The following is a 23,026-nucleotide window of genomic DNA, read 5'->3' as shown; positions in this document are numbered from 1 at the left end:
ATTCAGAACCGGGAAGCCAGGGAAGAGTGCACAGGAGGGACACGAGCATGTTTTAACGGCTGTGATAATTTGCCATGAAAGGATGTTAAGGCCATAGCTCCCTGCTGCAGCATGCCATGTGCTGAATTAAATTACTGCCATGCAGTCTGCTAGCAGAGGAATGTGTAAACAGGCCATATATCCTTGCATCAGTTCCACAGAATGTTGCACAACACAAAATGCCTCTCGATGTGTCATTTCCTTCTTGGCCATCTTCCCAGCTCCTGACAGTCAGTCAACAACAAAAAGAAAAAAACGTACTGAAAGATATTTAAAACTGCTCTTCTCAGGAGCACATTCCTCCAACTACCAGACAGAACCTCCACCAGCGCTTCTGACCCCCCTTCTCCATCCTTCTTGAAGAAAGGGAAAAAGGGAACAGTGTTTTTATTACTGTTATCATTCTCTTAAGTCAAAGATATTCGACAATGTTTTATATACTTCATACTAGTGGCCAAATGATTAGTATCTATGACCATCAACTTGCTGCATGTATTTGCCAACTTAAAAATATCAAAACATGGTGTTTACCATAAATTCTGTTCCTTGGGTGATTCAGAAACATTGAAGAACTCAGGAAAAAAATTGCAAGTCAGAAAGCTAAGGGCTTTCTTACTAATGCTTTGCACCAACAACTAAAACCCAGGCCTGTGGTATCAGGAGGAACAGGCCTATGAAGGTTTTCTCAAATTGTCTTCACAGACAGCAAGAATGTTCAGTGCAAGAACTATGTCCAGACATTTCAAATAACCTTGAAAAATTCTTCTGCTGTCCCTCCATCCAACACATCTGATGTGGCCCCCACCTTCTTTCATATGTGAACAACCTCTAAAGAAGTATCTGCCACTGGTAAATAAGAAATGGTCAGGGGCCTGCCTTTGGCATAAAAAGCCTATTCCAGTCAGTGCAGTGGCTCATGCCTGCAATCCTAGCACTCTGAAAGGCCGAAGCAGGAAGACTGCTTAAAGCCAGGAGTTTGACACCAGCCTGAGCAAAAGCATCTATCTATAAAAAATGCTGGTTAGACAACTATTACTTTGAAAAGTTCTAATCTTTTTTTCTCTACTAAAAATAGAAACATTAGCTGGACATTGTGGACACACTTGTAATCCCAGTTACTTGGGAGACAGAGGCAGGAGGATCGCTTAAGCCCAGGAGTTTGAGGTTGCACTGAGCTCTGGTGAAACCACTGTACTCTTGCCAGGGTGACAAAGCAAGACTATCAGAAAGAAAGAAAGAAAGAGAAAAGAAAAGAAAGAGAGAGAGAAAGAGAGAGAAAGAGAGAGAAAAGAAAAGAAAAGAAAAGAAAAGAAAAGAAAAGAAAAGAAAAGAAAAGAAAGAGAAAAGGCTATACCTTCACTCAGCAAGGATGAAAAGTAATAGAGGATAAAAGCAAGCTGCCACTGATATCACCTGGAATGAGAAAGAAAAAAATGCCAAGCCCTCCATTCTCTCTACCTTTCACTAGACTGGAAACAGTATCAGAAGTAGGTTGAACAGCAGCAGCAAAAAATGAGATGATGCCTTGCCCAGACCATTCATTTTAAGTCTGTTAAATCAAGTTTGTTAAGGCGAAACTTCTACAATTGGATGTGTCTCAAGAACATGGAGAAATGAAACATCTCTGAAGAATTATAGATTGGTTGATAAATTGGGCACAGGTGAGAGTGAATAAATAGGAAAATAAAACATTCTGGTTGCAAGACCTAAGCTTAACAAGTCAAGCAAAGCAGGCCTAGAAATACAAACAGTACCCTCTATTTCCAGATAACCTCTCACTCGCCGAAGCTCCAGCCCCTTAGTGAAGTCACAAACAAAGTCAAGCAGAGAAATGTTGCAGCTGTGTACTCTAAGCGTGCAGGAAAGGAGCTAGATCATTGGATGGCTGGGGGGCGGGGGGAGGCTTTTCTTTCTCCCACCAGGTCAGGACAGGTGGTTGGCTCACTGGCCAGCAGCAAACAGTAGCACCCAGGCAGGAATTAAACAGTTGACAGCTTTGGTCTCTTCTTGAGAGTAACTATGGTTTACTTGCCTAAGGCCCAACACACAAAAACTCTTAGAAAACTGCTCACATGTGTCAAGTATCAGGTTTGCAGGTGCGCCAGCAAGCAAGAATTTCAAAGCTTAATGATATAAAATATAAACCTCCAAGCTTGTCCATTTAAAGAGTCATAGGGTATTTCTACTAAATATTTGCCATGTTGCCAGGCAAGGCTCATACTCATTTTTATTCAAACACCTGGTATTTTTCTCTCATACAAGTATTGATCTGGATTAGCTTGATATTTATCTGCTAATACCAAGCATCACAAGGATACCCACCCTTAATTCATCTGATATTTATCAAATCTGTTCAATTCAGAATGGAGCTACTATTGAAGTAGTAAACTTAAAGTCACTTTGTGTGTATCTTTAATATTCCTCAAATTAAAAGAGTCAAGAGACCTTCCAGAAGATGGCACCTTAAAAAAATTATTTCTCCTATGGCGACAGTGACATTTACCAGCTAAACACTTGTGGAAGTTGATGATATTGGTGATCCAATGAACCACTTCCCCATCATTCACACCATTACATGGTTTCTACGTCTTAAATCCAGGCTGCACCTGGGTCCTGCTTTAATCAACAGTATATAGAGGAATCAACTCTATGCCAGTTCTGAGACTAAGCCTTTAGAAGCCCTAATAGCACCCAGTTTTGCACCTTAGAGAGCCCTGAGCTACCATGTAAGAAGTCAGATTCAGCAGGAGAGACCACATGGAAAGCCCACATGGAGAGGGCAATGGGCTCAGCAGTCCCATCATTCCAGCAGAGCCCAACTTTCCAGCCATTCTACCAAGGTACCAGAGATATGAATGAAGCCACATTAGAAGTTCTAGCATATGACTGCAGCCACATGACAGACCCCAAGCAGACCAACAGAAAAACCATCTAAATGAACCCTAGCCAACCCACTGAATTGTGAGAAATAATAAATTGATTGTTATTTTAAACCTTTATGTTTAGGGGGTAATTTGTTAATTAAGAATAGATAACTAAAATGCAGCAAGAGAATTAAAAGCATTCTGACTACATAAAAGGATTTTTCCATCCTCTGCACAGCCAATAATACCTTTTTCCATCAGTCCTCTAGCTCAGAACCACTTCTACAGAATATGACATTGCTAAACCAAGTTTTCATCTTCCTATAGATATCCATTAAATCATACTAGAGTTGGAACCAAGTGCACAAATGGAACAAAGGATCCTAATAGAGACTGATGTATGAAAGAGTTAGGTATCCAAATGCATTACTGCTGCTGCTGCTGCTGCTACGCTGACTTCTCTTGCCAGCAGCTGTTCTTTAGAGCTGACTTGCCAACATAAGGTCAAGACACCTTACCCAAACACAAGACTTACAAATTTGGGATCTTAAGTATGATGTCACATCTTAAAATGATAACCTAGCAAAGAAAATAAGTGGCATTTTGTAAAGATGTGTAGCATTTTCATGTTTACGCTACTTAAGATGAAGGTTCTAATAAGTCATCGGCTATGTTCCTTTAAAGGGAGGTTTTATAACTGAGATGAATCACAACTGCAAAAGATCAAAGTTAAAAAACATCAATGATGCCATGGGGTACTTTTTAATCTTGTAATGAGTGATGATCATGTGCTCTTATGAAGTTAGTCCAACTGCCAACGCCAGATGTGTATATTAAGAAAAGAAGTTGTTTGTGATGTGACAGCAGTTGTTCAGCTGCCAGAGACTGAAAACATAGCATAGAAGGACGAAACTTTTCAGATTTTTGAGTGTAAAGAAAATCTTGGCAGATGTGTTAATAAGCAGGGCCTCAGAGTGGGACATTAGTGCCATAGCATCCTGTCTTGGATTTTGCTGCAAACAAATTGTATTGACCATCAACTGCACAAAACTTTCCCTGGGCAACATGATTTATAATACTTATTTATAATACTTATTAGTGCCATTTACTAATGAGCAAAAATTAGTAAAACTATCTGCAGGGATTAAAAAGTAATACACAGGAGAACAGAATCTAGATGGTATCTGTTTCCTGGAAGCAAACTATAAGAAAATTCTACAGCAAACTTCTGACACTAAAGAAAATTGGTGTAATAATAGCTAACACTTAATGAGTACCTACTACCTGACAGTCACTGTGCCGTCTAGTTTACATACATTACCTCATTTAATGTCCTTCCTGATGGGGAGGATACTGTTTATTATCATTCTCACTTTAAAAGATAAAACCAAGGCAAAGAAAAGTTAAGTAACTTGCCTACCTCCCAACAGCTAATAAATGGTAGAGTTGGGATTTCAATCCAAGCAGTTCAACACAGAGACACAATCAGTTAACCCAAAACTTGTTTGTCCTTGTTCAAACAGTTGAGCTACCTGAAGCAGCTTTTTTAAGGTGACCAGACGTCCCGCTTTTGGTGGGACGGTCTGATTTTGAACAATTTGTCCCACATCCTGCAGCATTTTTAAAAAAGTCCCGACTTTTGGAAAGAATGCAAGACAAGCTAGGGAACAGCGGGACAACAGGAAGGGAATATACGGTTTTCCGCTGCTGAAAAGGTTAATGTAACTCCATTTGGGATTAAAGAGGTTAGTGTAACTTCATTTGGAAACGAAAAGGCTAATGTAAACTCCCTTCCCCCCTCCTGGGCAAGGTCGCCCAGGTGGACCGGTGCCCTACTCCTTTGAGCCACAGGAGCCACCCTATACATAATTTTTTTTAATGTATTATATTTGTAAATTGTACTTATGTTGAAATTTAAAAATATATACATTACAATACTATTTTTGTGTTCTATGAAAATTTTTGTTGGTTCACATAGACCAAGTTTTTAATTAAGAACCTCCCCCCAGGTCAATGGTGTCCCACTTTACCAATGTTAAAATCTGGTCACCTTAAGCTTTTTCCACATTTTTAGAGGAAGGTGCAAAATTTTATTATCAGGAACTGATAGGATAGTATAAAATCCTCAACTCCTTCAAATTACTAAAGTAATAAACAAGTAGGAATACTTAAGGAATTACAATTTAGGGGGAAAGGAGGTTAAAACAAACAACTGCAAAGCCTTTTACTACAGCCCTTCTCTATTAAAGGTAAGACAAGATAAAATAATCCATTTGTAATCCAAAGCAAGCAAACTACAATCTGTGGGCCAAAACTGTTTGGCTCACCACCTGTTTTTATAAGGAAAGTTTTAGTGGAACATAGGTTGAGTACCCCTGATTTAAAAATCCAAAATCCAAAATGGTCCAGAATCTGAAATTTTTTTACTGCTAACATAATGCCGCAAGTGTAAAATTCCACACATTAAATACTTAACACAAACTTTGTTTCATAACGCAAAATTATTAGAGATATTGTATAAAATTACCTTCGGGCTATGTGTATAAGGTATATATGAAGCATAAATGAATTTTGTGTTTAGACTGGGGTCTAATCCCCAAGATTTCTCATTATACAGATGCAAATATTCCAAAATCTGAAAAAAATCTAAAATGTAAAGCACTTCTAGATTCAAGCATTTCAGATAGGGGATACTCAAGCTGGGCAGCCACGACCGTTCACTTACATATTTGCTTATGCTACTTTCATACTACACTGGCAAAGTTGGATGCTGGTGAAAGAGACTACCATGTGGAACAAAGAGCCAAAAGTATTTACTATCTTGTACTTTACAGAAAAAGTCTGCCACTCCATGTTTAGAAGATCCCTCATTTAACGCTACATACACCAATTGATCAAAATCCCATTATAGTCCCTGTTGAAAAACTTTGACAATCTTGTGCATTTTTCACACATGGGAGTGTCAAAGTTAAAGAATGATATTGAGAAGAGTGCTCTACTACAAACATTCAAGGCTCAGGCTGAAGGAAATAATCCAGCACAGAGTCTAGGTTGCAGAATTAAGCTATCACTCATACCAGAACCATCCTTACATCCAGACACTGACTTTGGCAAGTCACCTCATGATGTAAAACATCATATTTTCACAGATGCTTTTGGTTCAAAAGAAATGTTACTCAGATTTATGTAGGGCAAGTGGTTCTGCCAATGTAGATCTGTATCTGGATTCCCCAACCCACCCTCAGCACCATCCAAAGCCTAAGCTCAGGTCACACATATACCATCTACCCCTACTCTTAACCCTCCCTGCTTTCAGAGAACTTTCCTGTCTTTACAGGGCAGTGAGTCTATCAACTAATGAATTCTGCCAAAAAACTGAGAAATGAGGTGCTCCTAGCCACACGAAACAAGTGACTTTCTCAAAGCTACCCTGCCTCTTCACTTTTGTTGTATCTTTCATAAGAGGCCAGCACCTACCCACCCCTGTTTCCTCTCCCAACCAGCGATTTTTGAGCATCAACTTTTGTGTGTGTGTGCGCACACACACACACGCACAAATAATGGTTTTTCCAAGAACCAAGAAAAGTAGCTGAGATCAGCAGGAAACATCTTTCAAAGATGCTAAATGTTAAAAGACTACTGTCTTGCCCTGTGCTTTACTAAAATGAATGCCCCTGCCTTTGCAGGAACTCAGAGGCTAGTTTGAGAAAAGGTTAGAAGATGTCTTCTATCACAAGGCATCATCCAGATGGATGTCTCTTCAGAAAAGTCAGACAAAGCCCCAAACCAGGCAAAATAGCCATGCTCTGTTCTATCCACCTGCACTGGGTAACAACTAGCCCTTAGGACTGAAGGTTTGGAGTTTACACACAGATGTACAGCAACCACCTAAAAGAAAATTTCCAAGCTGAACAGACAGGGCCAATACTGATCCAGTATTATGAACCCAGAAGAATGCCATACACAAGAAAGGAGAAAAAACAAAACCCTCAAAGACTTGCTTTTGAGGGAGAAAGCTTCCCTAGTTTGAGCAAGCCATTAGCCTTTGTGAAAAGAGTGGCAAAAGAACAGAAGCTAAAAGATATTCTATTTGAGTAGAAGTGAAAACTTACTAGCCCTTTGCTCTCATTTTAGGAGAAGAAAATATATGCCACTCTCATGGTCCAGGCAGGTGTACTGTTCAGAACAAATACTTTGCCAGCTAGACCTCCACCACAAATGAAATCGAACTCCTTAAATGCCATTAGCTAGGAGTCCAGTGTATCTACTCAGGCTAGAAGTTCTATGTCATGTTTCTTTTGGCACAGAATTGTTAATAGTTTATATATCAAATAATCTTTAATCTCTGAATATATTTAAATACTGCTCTGCCCAGTTTGTTCAAATCAGTTTTTTTTTTTTTTTTTTGAGGGGAAAACAAACCTGTTTCAACTTAGATTTAGGAGAAAAATACAAAAAGATTATGTGCACTACCTTAAACTGACTGCTCGATAAACCCTCTGTGCATCTAGAGAGACAAATAAACCAAGGAAGATTTAAACCCAGTTTGACTCTATTCTACTTGTTAAAAGAAACTACCTATAACAATTACAAGAGCATGACCAAACAACAGTGTTGTAACAATCAAGCAAGTTATCATTTGCAAATAAATTCTTTGTAATTAAGCAGTGTGCTCTTTATAAAGGGAATTGAGTGGGCGAGTTAAAAAGCTAAAACACATTTTTAAGCCATGGGAAACACACACAAGTGCTTTTTGACTAAGCTCAAGATTTTTAAGTTTATTGTTTTCTTACTCAGCTCTCATGAGTCTATTCTCTGTCTACTTTGTACAGTGGATAAGCAGAATTTCTTACAAATAGTTAAAACAGTGACCGAATAATTATTCAATCATTTCCTAAAGTTATGGAGGCCTTAGCAATTTTGTGGCAAAGGTTAAAACCCTAATTTTATTTTCCACTAACTGTGCAGTTCTAGTAATTGTCCCTCACTAAAACTCTATGTAGATAGAAAATTTTGCAGATTTGAGGGCTTGAAGTAACTGTAATTCATTTAGAATAAACTCCTCATAGGGTCTCTGGAAATTTTATTAGCATTTTCAATAGAAAGACAAGTACTTACTTCTGGGTTCCCGAGGTCCATCCACTGTAACTTTAATTGCTCTGTGATAAGTGGCTACTTGAGGAGGATTTGTGAAGACAGTTATGGTCAAGGTGAAACTCTTGCCTGCAGATTTAAAAGGGAAAAATACATAATGAATATAAAAAGATAGTATTGATGATCATACTGCAGTATAGATGTTCAAACTGCATTTAAGCATCTCTGAAGAAGTAATGAAATAAAGATAAGAGTCAGAACTCCTTATTCTAAACTGGAAACCATCTGATGGTCACTTTAGGATGTTTCTAAAATCACTGAGTGTTAAGATCATCATCTCCACAGCAGTACTATACAGGAAGACTCCAGTTCCAAAAAAGCTCCCCGGTAGCAACAGTAGTAATAAAAACAAAAACCCTGGTCCACTTGAAGAAGGTTCTTTTTCTTTGAGTTTTCTCCAACATCAGGAACACATCCAAGTACAGACAATTTTAGAAGTCTTTATTTAGGATTAAGTCATGACCCCATGAGAGAACAATAGTAAATCATTGTTGATTATGTTATTTACTTCATATGGCTCTAGCATTTCATTTGCTTAACTGCACTACAATAAGAAGATGAAAGAGGAAAGTTCTTATAGAAATCATTTTAAGAGGAGCCAGTGTCTCCTGTCTTGGCCTTAATGTGCCTGTGGTATGATGATTTCATCATCACTGGAACAAAGTTTTTCTCCTCCCTGTCTCACCTCTCCCTTGATACACATAACTCCCTGATAGTCACTTATATTTTGCCCAGTGAACACGGCATCCCTCAATAAACATGAATTTTTACTGTTAGCAGAGGTGTGTGCTTCATTGAAGTATTACATCTGATGTAGCAAGTCAAAAAGCTAAAAGCATTGAGTAAGAGGAGAGAGAAAGACAGGGAAAAGTTATGTAGCAGATTTGGATGTCTGCTTTCTCCAAGAAGAGACCCTTCTCTGTTACACAGACTCACTGACAGTTGTAATCAGTTAGATTTGCAGCGGTTAGTCATGTCAGATAGTCAAAATTGCAAACTGTTACAAGACAGGAAAAGGTGGGCGTGAAACAGTGACTCAATAAAACATTCAGCAACCTCGGGCCAGAGTCCTCATTTAGTCTGCTCCTGCAGCAGACCTTTAAAAAACTCATTTTGTTTTGCTTTGTTTTTGGTCAGAGACTCTTTATCCCTTTACTGAAAGCTGAGGGTATTAAGTCAAAACACAAATCTTTGACAATATGTAGCAATGCAAAGTTTAATGCAATCTTTTCAAAGCTTAATACGGAACAGGTTATATATAAGGCTTAATGTAGAACAGGTCTTTGGCTGTCAAGTCTAGTGAATGGGTTTTCTTTTCAACCCAGACCATGTAAGTTCCTAAAATCTATTTAAGACACACATCATTTGTTACTGAGTATATACAGTTTTAAGTCTCCTTGGCTATACTTTTCCAGGGCCAAGGAGAAATAAAAGGAAAGAAAAGACAGGAATTAGAAATTGGGGGTTGGGAGGATTGAACAGGGAAAGATGAATAATGGTGATTACAAACCTATTAAGTGCCAGCCACTTCATATACATTATCTACACTTTGACTAAGACCAAGATTTTTAAGTTTATTGTTTGAATCCTCTCCACTTAGACTTACCCCCTTTTCACAAATGAAGATGCTGAGTGAAGCCCAGCAAGGCTTAGTAATTTACCCAGATTCAATTAGGATCTGAACTCAGGTCTTTCAGACACTAAAAAGAATGCTTTTTAAAAATCCTTCCACTTTACCAGAAAACATTTTTTTTTTTTGAGACAGTCTCACTTTGTCACCTTCGGTAGAGTGTCATGGTGTCATAGCTCACAACCTCAAACTCTTGGGCTCATGTGATTCTCTTGCCTCAGCCTTCCAAATAGCTGGGACTACAGGTGCCCACCAGAGTGCCTGGCTCAGGTCTTTTTTTTAGAGACAAGTCTCGCTCTGGCTTAGACTGGTTTCAGGCCTAGAAATCATTTTTTTAAATGAATAGGTAATTTATTTGTAGATGTAACCCAGTAAGCTTTGTGTGCTGAACAAACAGTAAATATAAATGGACTAATGCAATAACTTACTGAGGATGACTGAAAAATCTATTTTTAAAGTGTCACTGATACATCATATTTCTTCCATTATATATTGAATATTACATGGATTTAAGTAACTTAATTGGTTAAGAAAGGCTTTATTACAAATATTAAAGACTAACCAGAATGAACTAGCCAGGAGTCCAAACTAGTTACAGAAAATTGAAAGTCTACAGAAATTAGGAACTTGAATTAGGAACTTGAACGCCACTGCATCCACAGTAGCACCTCAAAATAGTGGAAAGGTCTAAGAAATAAAACAGCTGAATCTCTAGATTTAAAGTTAATTTACATTAAAACATTTTGAAATGTCATTCTGGATAAGATCAGTGGTCCATAGACTCAGGATTATATTTCTAACAATGGTTCCAGGGGCAGTGTTTGGAAGGCAGTTGTCTTCCATGGCACTAATCTTCATAAATCAAGAATATCTAGAGATCTCAGTTATTGTTAATGTCTTTAAATAACCTGCTGGAGATACTATCCATGGATTTATCTAAACTGGTTTGGGGAATATTTCTGTTTTAAACCTTTACAACTTATTTAGGATGTTAAAAGTCATCTATGCTTCTCTCAAATTCAGGGAAACACTTTATGTAGGAACAGACCAAATATAAAATTCAGCTTTCAAGCACAAAGCATCTACATGTTCAGAGCAGAGTCAGAATTCTATAAACTGCTTTTAAAAAGAGGTAGGTTTGGGGGAACTAACTATGATCATTCAAAATCAAATCTTAAGGATCAAGGTGTACTTTTAACAACTAAAACAAAAATCAAGGATATTCCTTCCACTTCTTATTGCCCTGTCAGAAGAAATATGCATGTAATATTGAAGAAACTTTCAGAAATTACTACCCAACTTGGTAATTGGTTCTTTATCTTATTATAATAACACATTTCCTAAGTCAAATGTTTATGTGGGCATTCATGATTTCCTTGAATTAAAAAAAAAATCCTAAATCCCATTTTTCAAAGACTTTCCCTAAATGATAAAAATGCAAGCTGCTAACTTTAAAATGCAAGCTCTTACTCAGGGAGCTAACAATCATTAGATAACTAATTTTGTCATCCATAGCTTCCAACTAATGCTGCAATATGTCAAGTCTTATATTTTCTAAGATAAACATAGGGAACTGTCTTAGAAGACAATCTCAATCTAGCCTGAGGGGCTTTTAGGGATAGTCAGAAGGGGTAATGCTATAAGATGCTTGCACACTAAAAGCTGCATGCTTGATGTCCAAAGAGAGGAAACACACCAAAACAAATGTAAGGACCAAAGTCATTTTAAGCACTTCTCTTTAAAATACAAAGGAGAAAAAAGAAAAGACAACTAAAAGCCATAAGCCGCGTCTAACTAAACGCAAGTTTCATTGATGCTTTACATTTATGCCAAAGCACTTCCAAAGGTGTAGTCATAAGATGACCCACAAAGTCAAAATAAATAGTGACACGACTCCTCTATAAATCTAAGATTGTTTTCAATTTCTGAGAGTCTACATTGCTACCAGTGGAAAGGAAAAAAAGTGTAATATTTCAGGAATTTGGTGTTTTTTAATTTCTTAACTCTACTGAAAATAGAAAATTTTAAAAGTTGGGAAAGAAAATACAATAGTAGCAGCATGTTGATCCAGACTTGGTAACTCAAGAGAAATGAAGACGTGTGAAAATCAAAGAGGAAACTGGTAAGAGTCTGTTATAAAGCAGGTCAGGTACAAAGGCAGGTTAAAGGATTTCCTGTCACTGAAAAAAATGACCCTTTTTTTTCAGTGTTATCTCTCCTCTGTGTTCTCTGTCCTTTTTTCTTCTTCACTTCAGCTTGATATTACTGTTTCCCTTCATACAATGTTAATATAGTGGTATAAAAATCTATTATTAGTGATAAATCAATTTTTCTTTCTCTCTCCATCCATTCCCCCTAACCCCCATCTAAGTCTTGAAGACAAGTCTGGACCAATTTCTCTATCCTGCCTCTGGCAGCAGACTGTAGCATTTCAGATCCTCCACCAAGTCCCGGCTGCTTCAAAGGAAAAAATCCTACTTTCTTCAGTTAAGATCATAAGAAATATAGGGGGAGGGGGTCAGCTCTGTTTGGACATAATTACACTTCATCAAAAGAAGCTTTCTTCATCTTCCATGCGTGAAAAGTCTGCAAGCAGTTAAGTCTGTCTTTTTTTTTTAATATAAAAATTGCTATTTGGGAAACCAGCCAAAACTCAGAAAGCCAATATAGTAAAACAGTGCACACCCTTTGTTTCTCTTTGAAGTTTCTTAAATAAATATGTTGAGGGTTTACAAAGTACACTATCACTTTGCCATAGTTTCTACTCAAATTGATCAGAAAAAGTTTTGCAGCATCTATATAACACAAAAAGCAAGATAAATTGAAAACACTAGCTTGAATCTGTAAAGTTAAATTAAGTATAGCACCCAATCTTTTAAATACTAAAATTCATTACTCTAGTTAAAAAGAAAGTAATATTAGATAAGAGGAAAGATGCAAATCAGAGCATACAGGTAAATCATCGTGCTCACATTTTTTCTCAATTCTTACTAGAAAAAAAGAAGGAGAAACTCTTTAATTGTACAGTGGACCTGTATGAATAACTGAGAAAACAAAAGAATGAATATACACAAACACACACACTCCAAACCTAATCAGTCAAGAATGACATAGGATGTGTCTTTTAATGAAAGTAAACTTAACCTGATGCAGAGATAACCCCTTCAGTTTTGATTCTACCAGAGGCTCTGAGCCTCACTTTATTTCAAACAACCTTTCAGTGACAGTATCTCATTAGCATGAATCATTTTTTTTTTTTAAGTTAAAAAGTACAACTTCTTGGCTCTGTTCCTAGAAAGTAAACTAAAACTACTCATCGGAAACAGCCTTGCTTGAATTTCCCTTATCAAGTTTTTACAATGCTAATAATTTGACATCTGATCCAAACTAAAGCGCAATTATTAGACATGGTTTAAAATTGGTGCTTCTCATTTCCTAATTCAAAATTGGGTTGCAATGACTCCATAGGGCTTTATGATATATTTCACCTCAGTCCTAAAGTGGTCTATTTAATACTCTTCTTATCAAAATACTTAAAAGAAAAATATTAGATTTAATAAATAAATAGATAATCAGGGCGGCACCTGTGGCTCAGAGGAGTAGGGTGCCAGCCCCATATACCAGAGGTGGTGGGTTCAAACCTGGCCTCGGCCAAAAACTGCAAATAAATAAATAAATAAAATAAAATAGATAAGTATAATACTTCTAATAAGTGAATGACTAGTATAAGTCTCTCTGTAAAGTAACTTAATAAAATCCAAACCATTGGTCTCCTTAGAGATTTTTACTAAAAACATTAACCCATTTATCAAACAGCTACAAAACCCTACATAGTCTCATTTTCTATTTATGATCTGTTTAAGGATTTCTAATATTTGAACATGGACTCAGATGGTGAAAATCCATACACAATGTGGATCAGGATCGGAGTCCTGATCATTCATCTGTCCAGGAAACACTACCTCGTCATTCCAACATTAAGTAATACATTACTTATTCAAATGAAAAGCTTTCTTTAAAAAACATGATTTTTAGTAGATTCTTATTATGAGAGTAAATTTAATCATATAGAGGTAATATATGTGGTAAGTGAAGAGAGCACTATGCTAATTGTCCTTGCTACAACTTACAGCCAAATTGATATTATCAGGAAATTGATCCAATGCCTTCATTTTTCCTTCCCCTTTACCACTCAATTTACTCAGTTATTTGACTCCTCATAATTCAGAAGCTAATCCTGCAACTGTTCTTTCCTTTACTTTACATGCTCACAACCAGTGAGATCAGGAGCGAGTTCTTCTGAAAACATTGTTTGAATTTTCAATATCATAAAACAAATGAAAAAGGTCTGAGTGCTCAGAAAAACACTCAAATTCATCTGGATGTATTTAAATCAAATCTTCAGTAATTCTATTCAGAAAAAGAAGGTGCTGATTTGTACACAGACTGGTCTACATTTCATCAGAAATCCGAATGTGTTTATTCCATTATCAGTATTAAAAGTCACAGACCTACCTCGTCCACTCCGGCCCACAAATCTCAAATCGTTGAACCTTGCTACTTGGTTTTTCATGACAGCAGAGGCATTCCGGAGCTCAGCAGAATAATTTTCATCATTACCAGCCATGACAGTAACCACAGTCCCATCTGGTACCTCTCCAAGGGCTACCACCTACATAAAACAGGAAACACAGCAGCAATAATGGCACATCAGAAAAGTTTAAACACTGAGTATATTCTCATTGTAAATGATATGTCTTATGAGGACTTAGTGCTGTAGTCCAGTAACGGCAGACAGGAATGAAGTATCTGTATATAGGTTATGATGCTACTTCAAACAGACCAATGTTTCAGGGTCCACCCCATTTCAAAGGCATGCAGAAATTTCCTTCATCTGTTGTTGGATTCTGTACAGAATATATGTACTTTTTTAATTAAATCCTCACGTTAGGTTGTCCATAGGAATTATGCCACAGAAGGAAGACTGATACCCCATCTGCACGTTGTATCCTACAGGTTAAAACATCACCTATCTGCAACCCTCCTCTCAGGTAGAGCTCTGAGATGTGATCTCATCCAGATGGCAGGCCAAAAACTAGTAAGTCTGGTCAGCTCTATGAAGGAAAACTTTTAGTTGAAACCCTGGAGTTCCTAACTACATATAGCCCTAGACATAGTGTAGTCTAGATTTAATCTCCTTCCTTCAGGCTAGAAATTCAGTTTTTGATGATGCTATATTTACTAAATGCCCACTCTGCACTGGGACCCAAGGGTTACCCAGAGGCATCAAGAAACTTATGAAGTATAGGATAAAGATATATACTAGGCTGAAAATGATCAGTGACAAATGAAAAGACAAAAAATATATACCTTTAGCCACACTTTTGTCTTGTCCTAGCTGCCACCATTAAATGACACATTTGCCTCCTCAATCTTCAACAGTTAATCTCAATTCAATCAAGTAAAAATCCAGAATAATCAGTCTTTGAGTCTAGCAAACAAATTCTCTGCTCCAAGACTAGATACCAGACTTTAACTCAGGTCAGCTAACTTGTAAATAAATGTGTGCCTCTAATTAACACCAAACCTGGTAAGGGAATGCTTCTGTAGATGCTTCACTGTCATACACTAAATATACTATTCTTAATTCACTACCAAGATCCCGTCCCTTAGTAACAATACTTTCTCTTAACTAACTTCCAGGAGCCTATGTTCAGATTATTTCCATCTCTTCCTTATTCTACTTCCAGACACCCGTGTGATAAGCAAGCAATGGCCCTGGCCAAAGGAGCCCCCTACTCTCTGGCAATTACCCCTGTCTACTTGCCTGTCTGGCAATTTATCTTTTTCTGCTTCTTGTGCTATTCCCTCCTTTGTCCAGATTTCCATAAGACAAATCTAAGCATTTAATTCCATGTTTCAAATGCACTTGATATGTATTCTCATTAAAGTAGATTTCTTACAGTATGATAGAACATAAACTATACCTATAGTTTAAGGCTGAATTTCCCTGATCAATGAACCCTCCACTACATCTTCTCCTTCAGCCAAGAAAACAACCAAACAAATGAAAAACTTCTCAATATTTCTATCACCCTTACTTTTCTCTTAGGCTGTTTCTCAGTTCCGTTCCTTCTATTTAGTGATTTGTTATTCAACTCAAAATTACTAAACTTTTCTTATTTAAACCACTTTCCACAGCATCCCATTATACTCAAGTGATTCACATTTCAATGTACATATATGAATGACCCGCTACTACTTTTTACATACTAGCCCAAAGATAAAAGACTCACTCCTAGGAGTCTAGATTATATTAGTTTAGAAATTATGCCAGAAGGGAGTCTTCATTCCATCTGTCTTGTTCGCTACTACATGCCCAGCTCCCAACACAGTGCCCAGCACGTAGTAAGTACTTAATAAATATTTTTGAAATAAATAAAATAGCTCCCTAAAGAGCCCCACTTCCCATGGCCAAAAGTCTGTGGAGCTACCAGCTAAAATTCTAAGAGAGAGAACCAGTTAAAGGAAGAAGTCAGCATCTGGTGCTATCAGTGATGTGCCCTTGCTCCAAATTAGTTTTCTGACCACTTTTGCCATCATAGAGGAGAGAGGGAATCATGCAGACTTCTCATTACCTGCAGTATATAGCTATTCTCAGTCTAAGAAGTCTACTAGATCTAGAGTAAATCCCTTGAGAATGATACTTCCTCCCTGCATACTTAATCTAGTACCCTCGAGTGGCTACTGATTACAGGTAATGCTATACTCCCGATGGAGGAATGTGCTTTTCAATTTTTCAAATTCACAATGCCAAGAATGTGAACTTTTGAAAGTACTGAAATAATTTACTACATTTGGCAATATTCAGCTGAATGTTTGACATTTTGTACACTCAGCATACCGGGTTTTAACACCTGCTGTGTAGCTATGTCAAAGAAAATATGGAATCAGTAAACATATTAACAAAGGCATGAGAAAAGCTATACTGTTCAGAAAATAATGAATACGCTAAAAACCAAGAAGCTCCACTTTTCCCCCACTTCTGCTACATATCTGCTATGACCTCACACAAATAACTTCATTTCCAGAAACCACAGTTTTCCCATATAAATTAGAAATATTTTTAAGTCTGAAAAATGCAGAAGATACTGTATAAGTAGAGTGTAATTATAATGATGTGCTTTTTTGTAAGATAAAGAAGGTAAGATAGTGTTATATTCCAAGTATGCTGTCTGCTAAACATAGCCTTTACTTATAAGCACCCTTAAAGCATTCAAACCAGTATGTAATTCTTCACTTCAAGTCCTGAGATGTTCTTTGGTGTTGTTGAGAGATATAGAATGACTGCTTGTGGGTTTCACTCCAGTCTGGCTAAATTTCAGAAAAAAAAAAAAAAATTAAAGAAATATGCCCCAATAGAAAGTTTTCAAGAGCTCTGGGACATTATTATTTTACTGCATATTTTTAACATAATGGATTTTTTTTTAGTTAGAAAAAAAGGAAAATTGATTCAATATGGGAAAATATGAAATAAAAGATTCTTAAGAGTGAAATACATAAATCCATTTTACTATGCTTAAGCAGCATAATAATGATCATATTAAATATTGGTATTTTACATAACACATTTGAGAAAACAAATAGATAATCACAAGTTGTATGGCTGTCCTATGAGGCCTAGCACAAGGCCTAAAAAAATGCTAATGTGACATAGTAATAACCTTTCCTAGGAAGGCGAAACTGTAGTTTAATGGCTAAATATATTGACTTTTTCTTCTCCTATTTTCCCTACCAAATCAGATCACCCAGTGTTTTTTTGAAACAGTGCATGTTGAGAAGTGAGGGGGTAAGTACAGTATTTGACTTTATATCAATCAGAAGTGTAATTATATATTTTGAGTGTTTTTAAAAAGCAGATCGCTGAAACTAAAAAGTTTCCCTTGGAGATTCTGAACTGTGTTTATCTAAAAGCAAACCAAAAGAATCAAGAAATTTTTACACATTTCATCTGTACCAAAACCAAGCAATGGAAAAACATTTTAGGGGGTAAAGCGCAGTCAAAAATCGTTCTTTAACTAGTTGCGGATAAGCACAAATTAAAATGTGTTTCTATACTATCCAATACAAAAGCATTGCTCTGCAAAGAATAATTTGTGATGAAACCTTAATAATAACATTTCTAGGTGTTTTTAAAATATAAAATCTACAAAACGAAGAAACCTCATGGAAAAGGGAAAAGTAATTTTCTGTACTGACATTTCAGAATAAAGAAGTTCCTTTTTTTAGCCCACCTTGCTACAACTAGCATTTAAATCACACGATACACAGCTTGTACAAAATAAGGTAAAAGGATATTTAACTCTAGCAATGCTACTGAAATTTTGTGTAAGACTCCTTATACCTAAAACTGTGAATCACTCTGAGAGAGGAGCAATGGAGAACTAACTCAGACCCTTAAAATTGTTTCTGTGACATTATTATATGAAAATTAAAATTGCCCAGGACATATGAACCGACAGAAGTCTGTTTTTATGTAATCAATTACTCCTACAGCCCAACAGTATTTGGCACATTGTATTTGCAGCATAAATAAACTATAATAATTTTTCAAGATAGAACTGGTCAAATCTTTCTTTGTAGTAAAAAGAGACAGTAATAACAAAAAGCAAAAATGTTATTCCTATGGTATTATTTAAAGAAACTACCAAAAGTTTTCAACAAATATTAGAGTTAAATTTTCTTTTTCTTTTGAGACACCATTGCCCTGGGTAGAGTACAGGGATGTCATCATAACTCACTGCAACCTCAAACTCCTGGGCTCAAGGGCTCTGCCTGCCTCAGCCTCCCAAGCAGCTGAGACTGTAGGCGCCATGCCCTAGTAATTTTTCTACTTTTGGTAGAGGCAGGTGTTTCACTTTTGCTCAGGCTGGTCTTAAACTCCTGACCTCAAGTGATCTTCCCCCTTCAGCCTCCCAGAATGCTGGAATTACAGGGGTGAGCCACCACACCCTGCCAATTTTTGTAATTTAACCCACATTTTTTGAAAAACCAATTGAATTTAAGAGAAAAAAATAAATATAATACAGGGTGGCTATAAAATTCATGTGCAATCTTTATGGCCACCCTGTACATCACTTTATAATTTTTTAAATATATGTTAAAGAAAAATTTTGATGGAAATTATTTCAATCTAACCCAATTAATTCATATGCCATATATCAAGATGATCCAGATCATCTAATAACAATTATTCTGGAATTTTGAAAGGATACTAACATTTAGTAATGCTAAAGTGGAAAATAATGAAAGATATCTACCGTACCTTTTTCAAATGTTTCCAAAAATGTTTTAAATATATATTTTGGTCTAAAATTATTTCTTCTAATAATCTTACCAATTTTACTCAATCCTAAAATATTTAACTTTATGTTTTATTTCATTTAAAGGCATAACACAAAAATGTATTTGTCTTTATACAATTTGAAATCTATTGATTCACATAATTGTTCTTAACAACTTGTATTAAGCTTAGTAAGGATTTAATAGTCTTAATAACCTATTTCCCCTTGTTCAGGTCACATTAGATTCAAAAAGATACAAACAAAATCTGATTACTAAATGCATAAGAAAAATACAACTCAGTAGAGTCAAGTATTTATTAGTTGCAGGCTTGTTTTTGAAGAAAAATGGACAATGATGTCAAAAAATTATTTTCAAGTAGAAATTGCTCCATCATTTTGAAACTCTCCTTTTGACAAATACCGAAAGGTATTATTAAAGATACAGAATTAGCAATGAGTACCAGATCCTATATCTAAAAATACGTTTTCTTTCTTTAACACTGCCAGAAAAACATATGATACTGGTAAATATATATAGTCCAGTGTTCTCTAACTTAAAACAGAGCAATAGACTTGCACTACTTTTAGTTTTAAAATATACATCTGGACGTAAAATTTCTGCATAGTGTTTCAGCTTGAAGCTATTTAAAGCAACTGAGTTATAAACTCTAAACAACAGGCTTCACAGAGGAAATGCTGACAGACCCCTAACCAGCGTGCTACTGGATGCAGAATTGACATGTTCTCCCCACTATTTCTACTTGATTATCAGCCAATGAGCTGAATTTGCAAATTGCTTCTTTGTCACTAGAATAATCTGGGACAGAAAGGGCCTGGGATCCTCTAATAATATGTCTTAACTATTTTAAGCGTTTAGTGAGATACACCTGAAAGAATGTTAAAAATATTTATTTCCATTTCCTTGACACCTGGGAGGACTGAACATTTCAAAACTGCAGAACTTTGTTAAAAATACAACGCTAATAAACAACTGCACATAAAATATACTAGCTATTTTTGCATTTTTACATGTTGAATATAAATAACTTTTATATAATCTCAACATGAGATCAGATGAATACTAATAACTTCTTAATGCAATACATTGTCAATATCATGTTGAAGCACTACTTTAAATTAAAATATTAAAACAGGTCTATTGAATTCATTTCTAACTCTCTGCAGTATAGAGTTCAATGGCACAAACATAAAATATGGCCTCAATAAATATTGTATTGATTTGAATACCAGACTTCTTAACAATTAAGTTCTGTGTGTATGTGCTTTCAAATGCATTTACCTATCTGCTATCTACGCAACAACACTATAATTTATTTTGTACATAGCTCTAAACATGATAGCCAAACTGCTGTCACCACTTTTAAAACGAAGACTTATTATTTCTTCATTGCAGATGTATTTGATTATAATGCAAGAGTGTAGAAGTCCAGTGCTCTCAGGCTTTTATTCCAAAAGTAAGGTAAAGAGAGGTTATTTTTATACCATTCAAATGAAAATAAGAAAAATTTGTTGTCAAAATCTAGATATTCCAAATATCTATACTTTTTTTTTTCAGCAGAAAAACAAAACCTATATTGAATGGATGTTGATCTCACCTATCACCCATTTTTTGAATTCTGTTGAACACAGTTACGGGGTGGGAAAACATTGAGAGTCAGGTTTTAGGCTAACTCAATTCAGTAATGTGAATTCAAAGACTCAATTTAATATGGTCTTGTGTTATCTATGGTTAGTGTACTGATTAAAATAATAAAAATATACTCTGTAATATTAACAAGTATGATTTATTTCCAAGTAATTGTAAAAGGGTAGTAGTAAGAAAACTTACATAATAATCAAATTATCTGAGACTAGCTCAAACTAAATTGTATTTTTTCTTTATGACAAAAATATCTTTTCCATCCTAAATATTTATGCTCAAAATCAATTCAGCATCATAAACATAAAATAATAGCTCAAGATAGACCTCAAATACGTTTAGCAGAACAGTATATAAAACTTCAAATATCTAAATAGCTTTTAAACGCAAGCACTTATCCTTATATTTTCACAAATTCCGATGTGTGGCATTGTATAGGCAAAATATCTACTTATTTCTAGTTTTGGCTATTTCACCCAGGTTTCTTGTGCGTTTTGTTTTTTGGCTTTTGGAGTTGGGAGGACGGCATTGGGAACAAACTTCCACCCTCATATAAGGCTAAGTATAAAATTCTGGGCCCTTGGATGATGAGCATTGTAAACGATATCTCTGGTGTGGAAATTTAAATTTCTACAATTCTCATGTATTTTGAGCTTTTCATGTTTCAAGGAAGAAAACATTAACCTACAAAATGGGTGGTTAATAAAAGAAGAAATGTGACGGTTAAAAAAATGTCTTGGGCCAACTGCAAAATGAAACTTGCCCCAGAATGCAACATCCCCTTTCCATAGCAATTCATGATTTCTGTTCTGATACAAGACCTAGAGCGATAACCAGCTCTAATTGACCCGTACTCCTCTTTCTTTCCACCCCACCCACACATAGACTCCGAATTGGTGCGTGGGGTAGAGGGTGATCAACATCTGGGAACTGCTAGCGGCCCGTGGGAGTTTGGCCCCAGGGTCCACAGTGGAGGAACTGGCACAATTCTGCCTTTTCCCTTCAAGGCCTTGCTTACCCTGCTCTCCACAGATCTCAGAACCCAGGGGACCAGACCCACCTACCCAGGTTCAGAGGCTAGAAAGGGCCGGAGGGGTCTTTCTGAGAGCATTAATCTCCACTTGGGGCTCACCACCTCCTCTGTCCCTGACGTCTAGTTCCTCAGGTCCCCATCTGTCCACTGCGCGCTCAGCCCCAGGAGCACCGCATCTCCCCCCGGCGGGGCCGCCCGGGGAAATCCAGATCGAGTTACGGAGACCCTCGGGCTCCAGAACGTATACCCTCAACCTGCAGCCTGGGACTCCAGCTGCTGCCACCCGCCCTCAAACTAACGGGCGGGCGGGCAGAGGAGGCCGCCGAACGCGCAGTGAGGCTCCCTCCCTCCGCGCCCACGCCACCCGCAGGAGCCTCCCACCACTTTTCAGAAGCAGGAGAGGCCTTTGGGATGTACGTCCTTTAAAAATAATAATAAAGCAAATCTGCAAAATTTCACCTCAGTTTTTAAGTCTGGGGACCCGAAGTTGTTCCACAGGTTGCTTTCCCTTCTCCCTCCCAGGCGAGGCGGGGAGCTTGGTCCCTGCTGGGAGACGCGGCTCGGGCCCCCGCCCCCTCCCCCGGCGCTCGAGGGTCCAACGCCCGGGGACCCCCGGAGCCTCCCTGCCTCGCGGCGCTCGGAGATGCCGGCGGCCCCGCCTTCCTCTCGGTAACGGGAACTGGCGCGGGTCAGCGAACAGAGCAAACACTCTGGCCCTGACACCCCCGGAGTCTCTAGGTTTATCTGGAATCCTCTTGGTTGCGGGTAATGCGGCCTCCAGCGAAGCCAGCACCTGGCGCCCAGCTAGGGGAGCGAACGCCCTGCGCCGGCACCCCGCGTACACCGACCCCCAGCCGGACCGAGGCCGGACGGTTGAGCTCAGCAGGTCAGGGAGGGGGACCCACAGTGGGGCGTCTGTCTGCGAGGGAAGCGGGTGGGCGGGAGGATGCAGAATCCCTGAGAGAGCCGACTCCGGGCAGCGACCGTGGGGACCCGCCAAGATGCCGGGGGAGGTGGGCGCTTCCTGGGAGAGCAGGCGAGGATCCTCGCCCGTGGGGAAGGGGGCGTGTGCAGCAAGTGGGGCTCGCGGTGCAGAGTGGGCACCTCGGAGTTCTGGGGGAGGGGGTGACAGTGCACGGGGTGGGTTAGAACGGAGACCCGGACTTGAGGGGTGATGAACTGGTAAGGGGGACAAGGACTGAGGTCGGGATGCCCGCGGGCACAGGTGGAAAAGAGAGGGATTTACGCGAGAGCATCCGGAGGGTTTCCCGGGTCAGAGCCACCAAGACAAGAGGTCCCTGA

The 23,026-nt window shown here is 37.8% G+C and overlaps 1 protein-coding gene across 5 annotated transcripts in view; it reads right to left on the bottom strand.

Annotated features, from left to right (window-relative positions):
* Positions 1 to 23,026, bottom strand: part of RUNX2 (runt related transcription factor 2) — a 212,217-nt gene that overhangs the window by 102,043 nt on the left and 87,148 nt on the right. For all 5 annotated transcript variants that reach the window (XM_023512867.1, XM_012804878.2, XM_012804880.1 and 2 more), the window contains 2 exons: positions 14,203 to 14,359; positions 8,022 to 8,126 (listed from right to left, as the gene is read on the bottom strand). In XM_023512867.1, coding sequence (XP_023368635.1) covers positions 8,022 to 8,126; positions 14,203 to 14,359 — 262 coding nt within the window. The remainder of the gene's footprint in view (positions 1 to 8,021; positions 8,127 to 14,202; positions 14,360 to 23,026) is intronic.

Source organism: Otolemur garnettii, unplaced genomic scaffold (genome assembly GCF_000181295.1).
Source record: "Otolemur garnettii isolate 467f Iridium unplaced genomic scaffold, OtoGar3 scaffold00031, whole genome shotgun sequence".
Lineage (NCBI taxonomy): Eukaryota > Metazoa > Chordata > Mammalia > Primates > Galagidae > Otolemur > Otolemur garnettii.
This window is presented reverse-complemented; position numbering and strand designations above follow the sequence as displayed.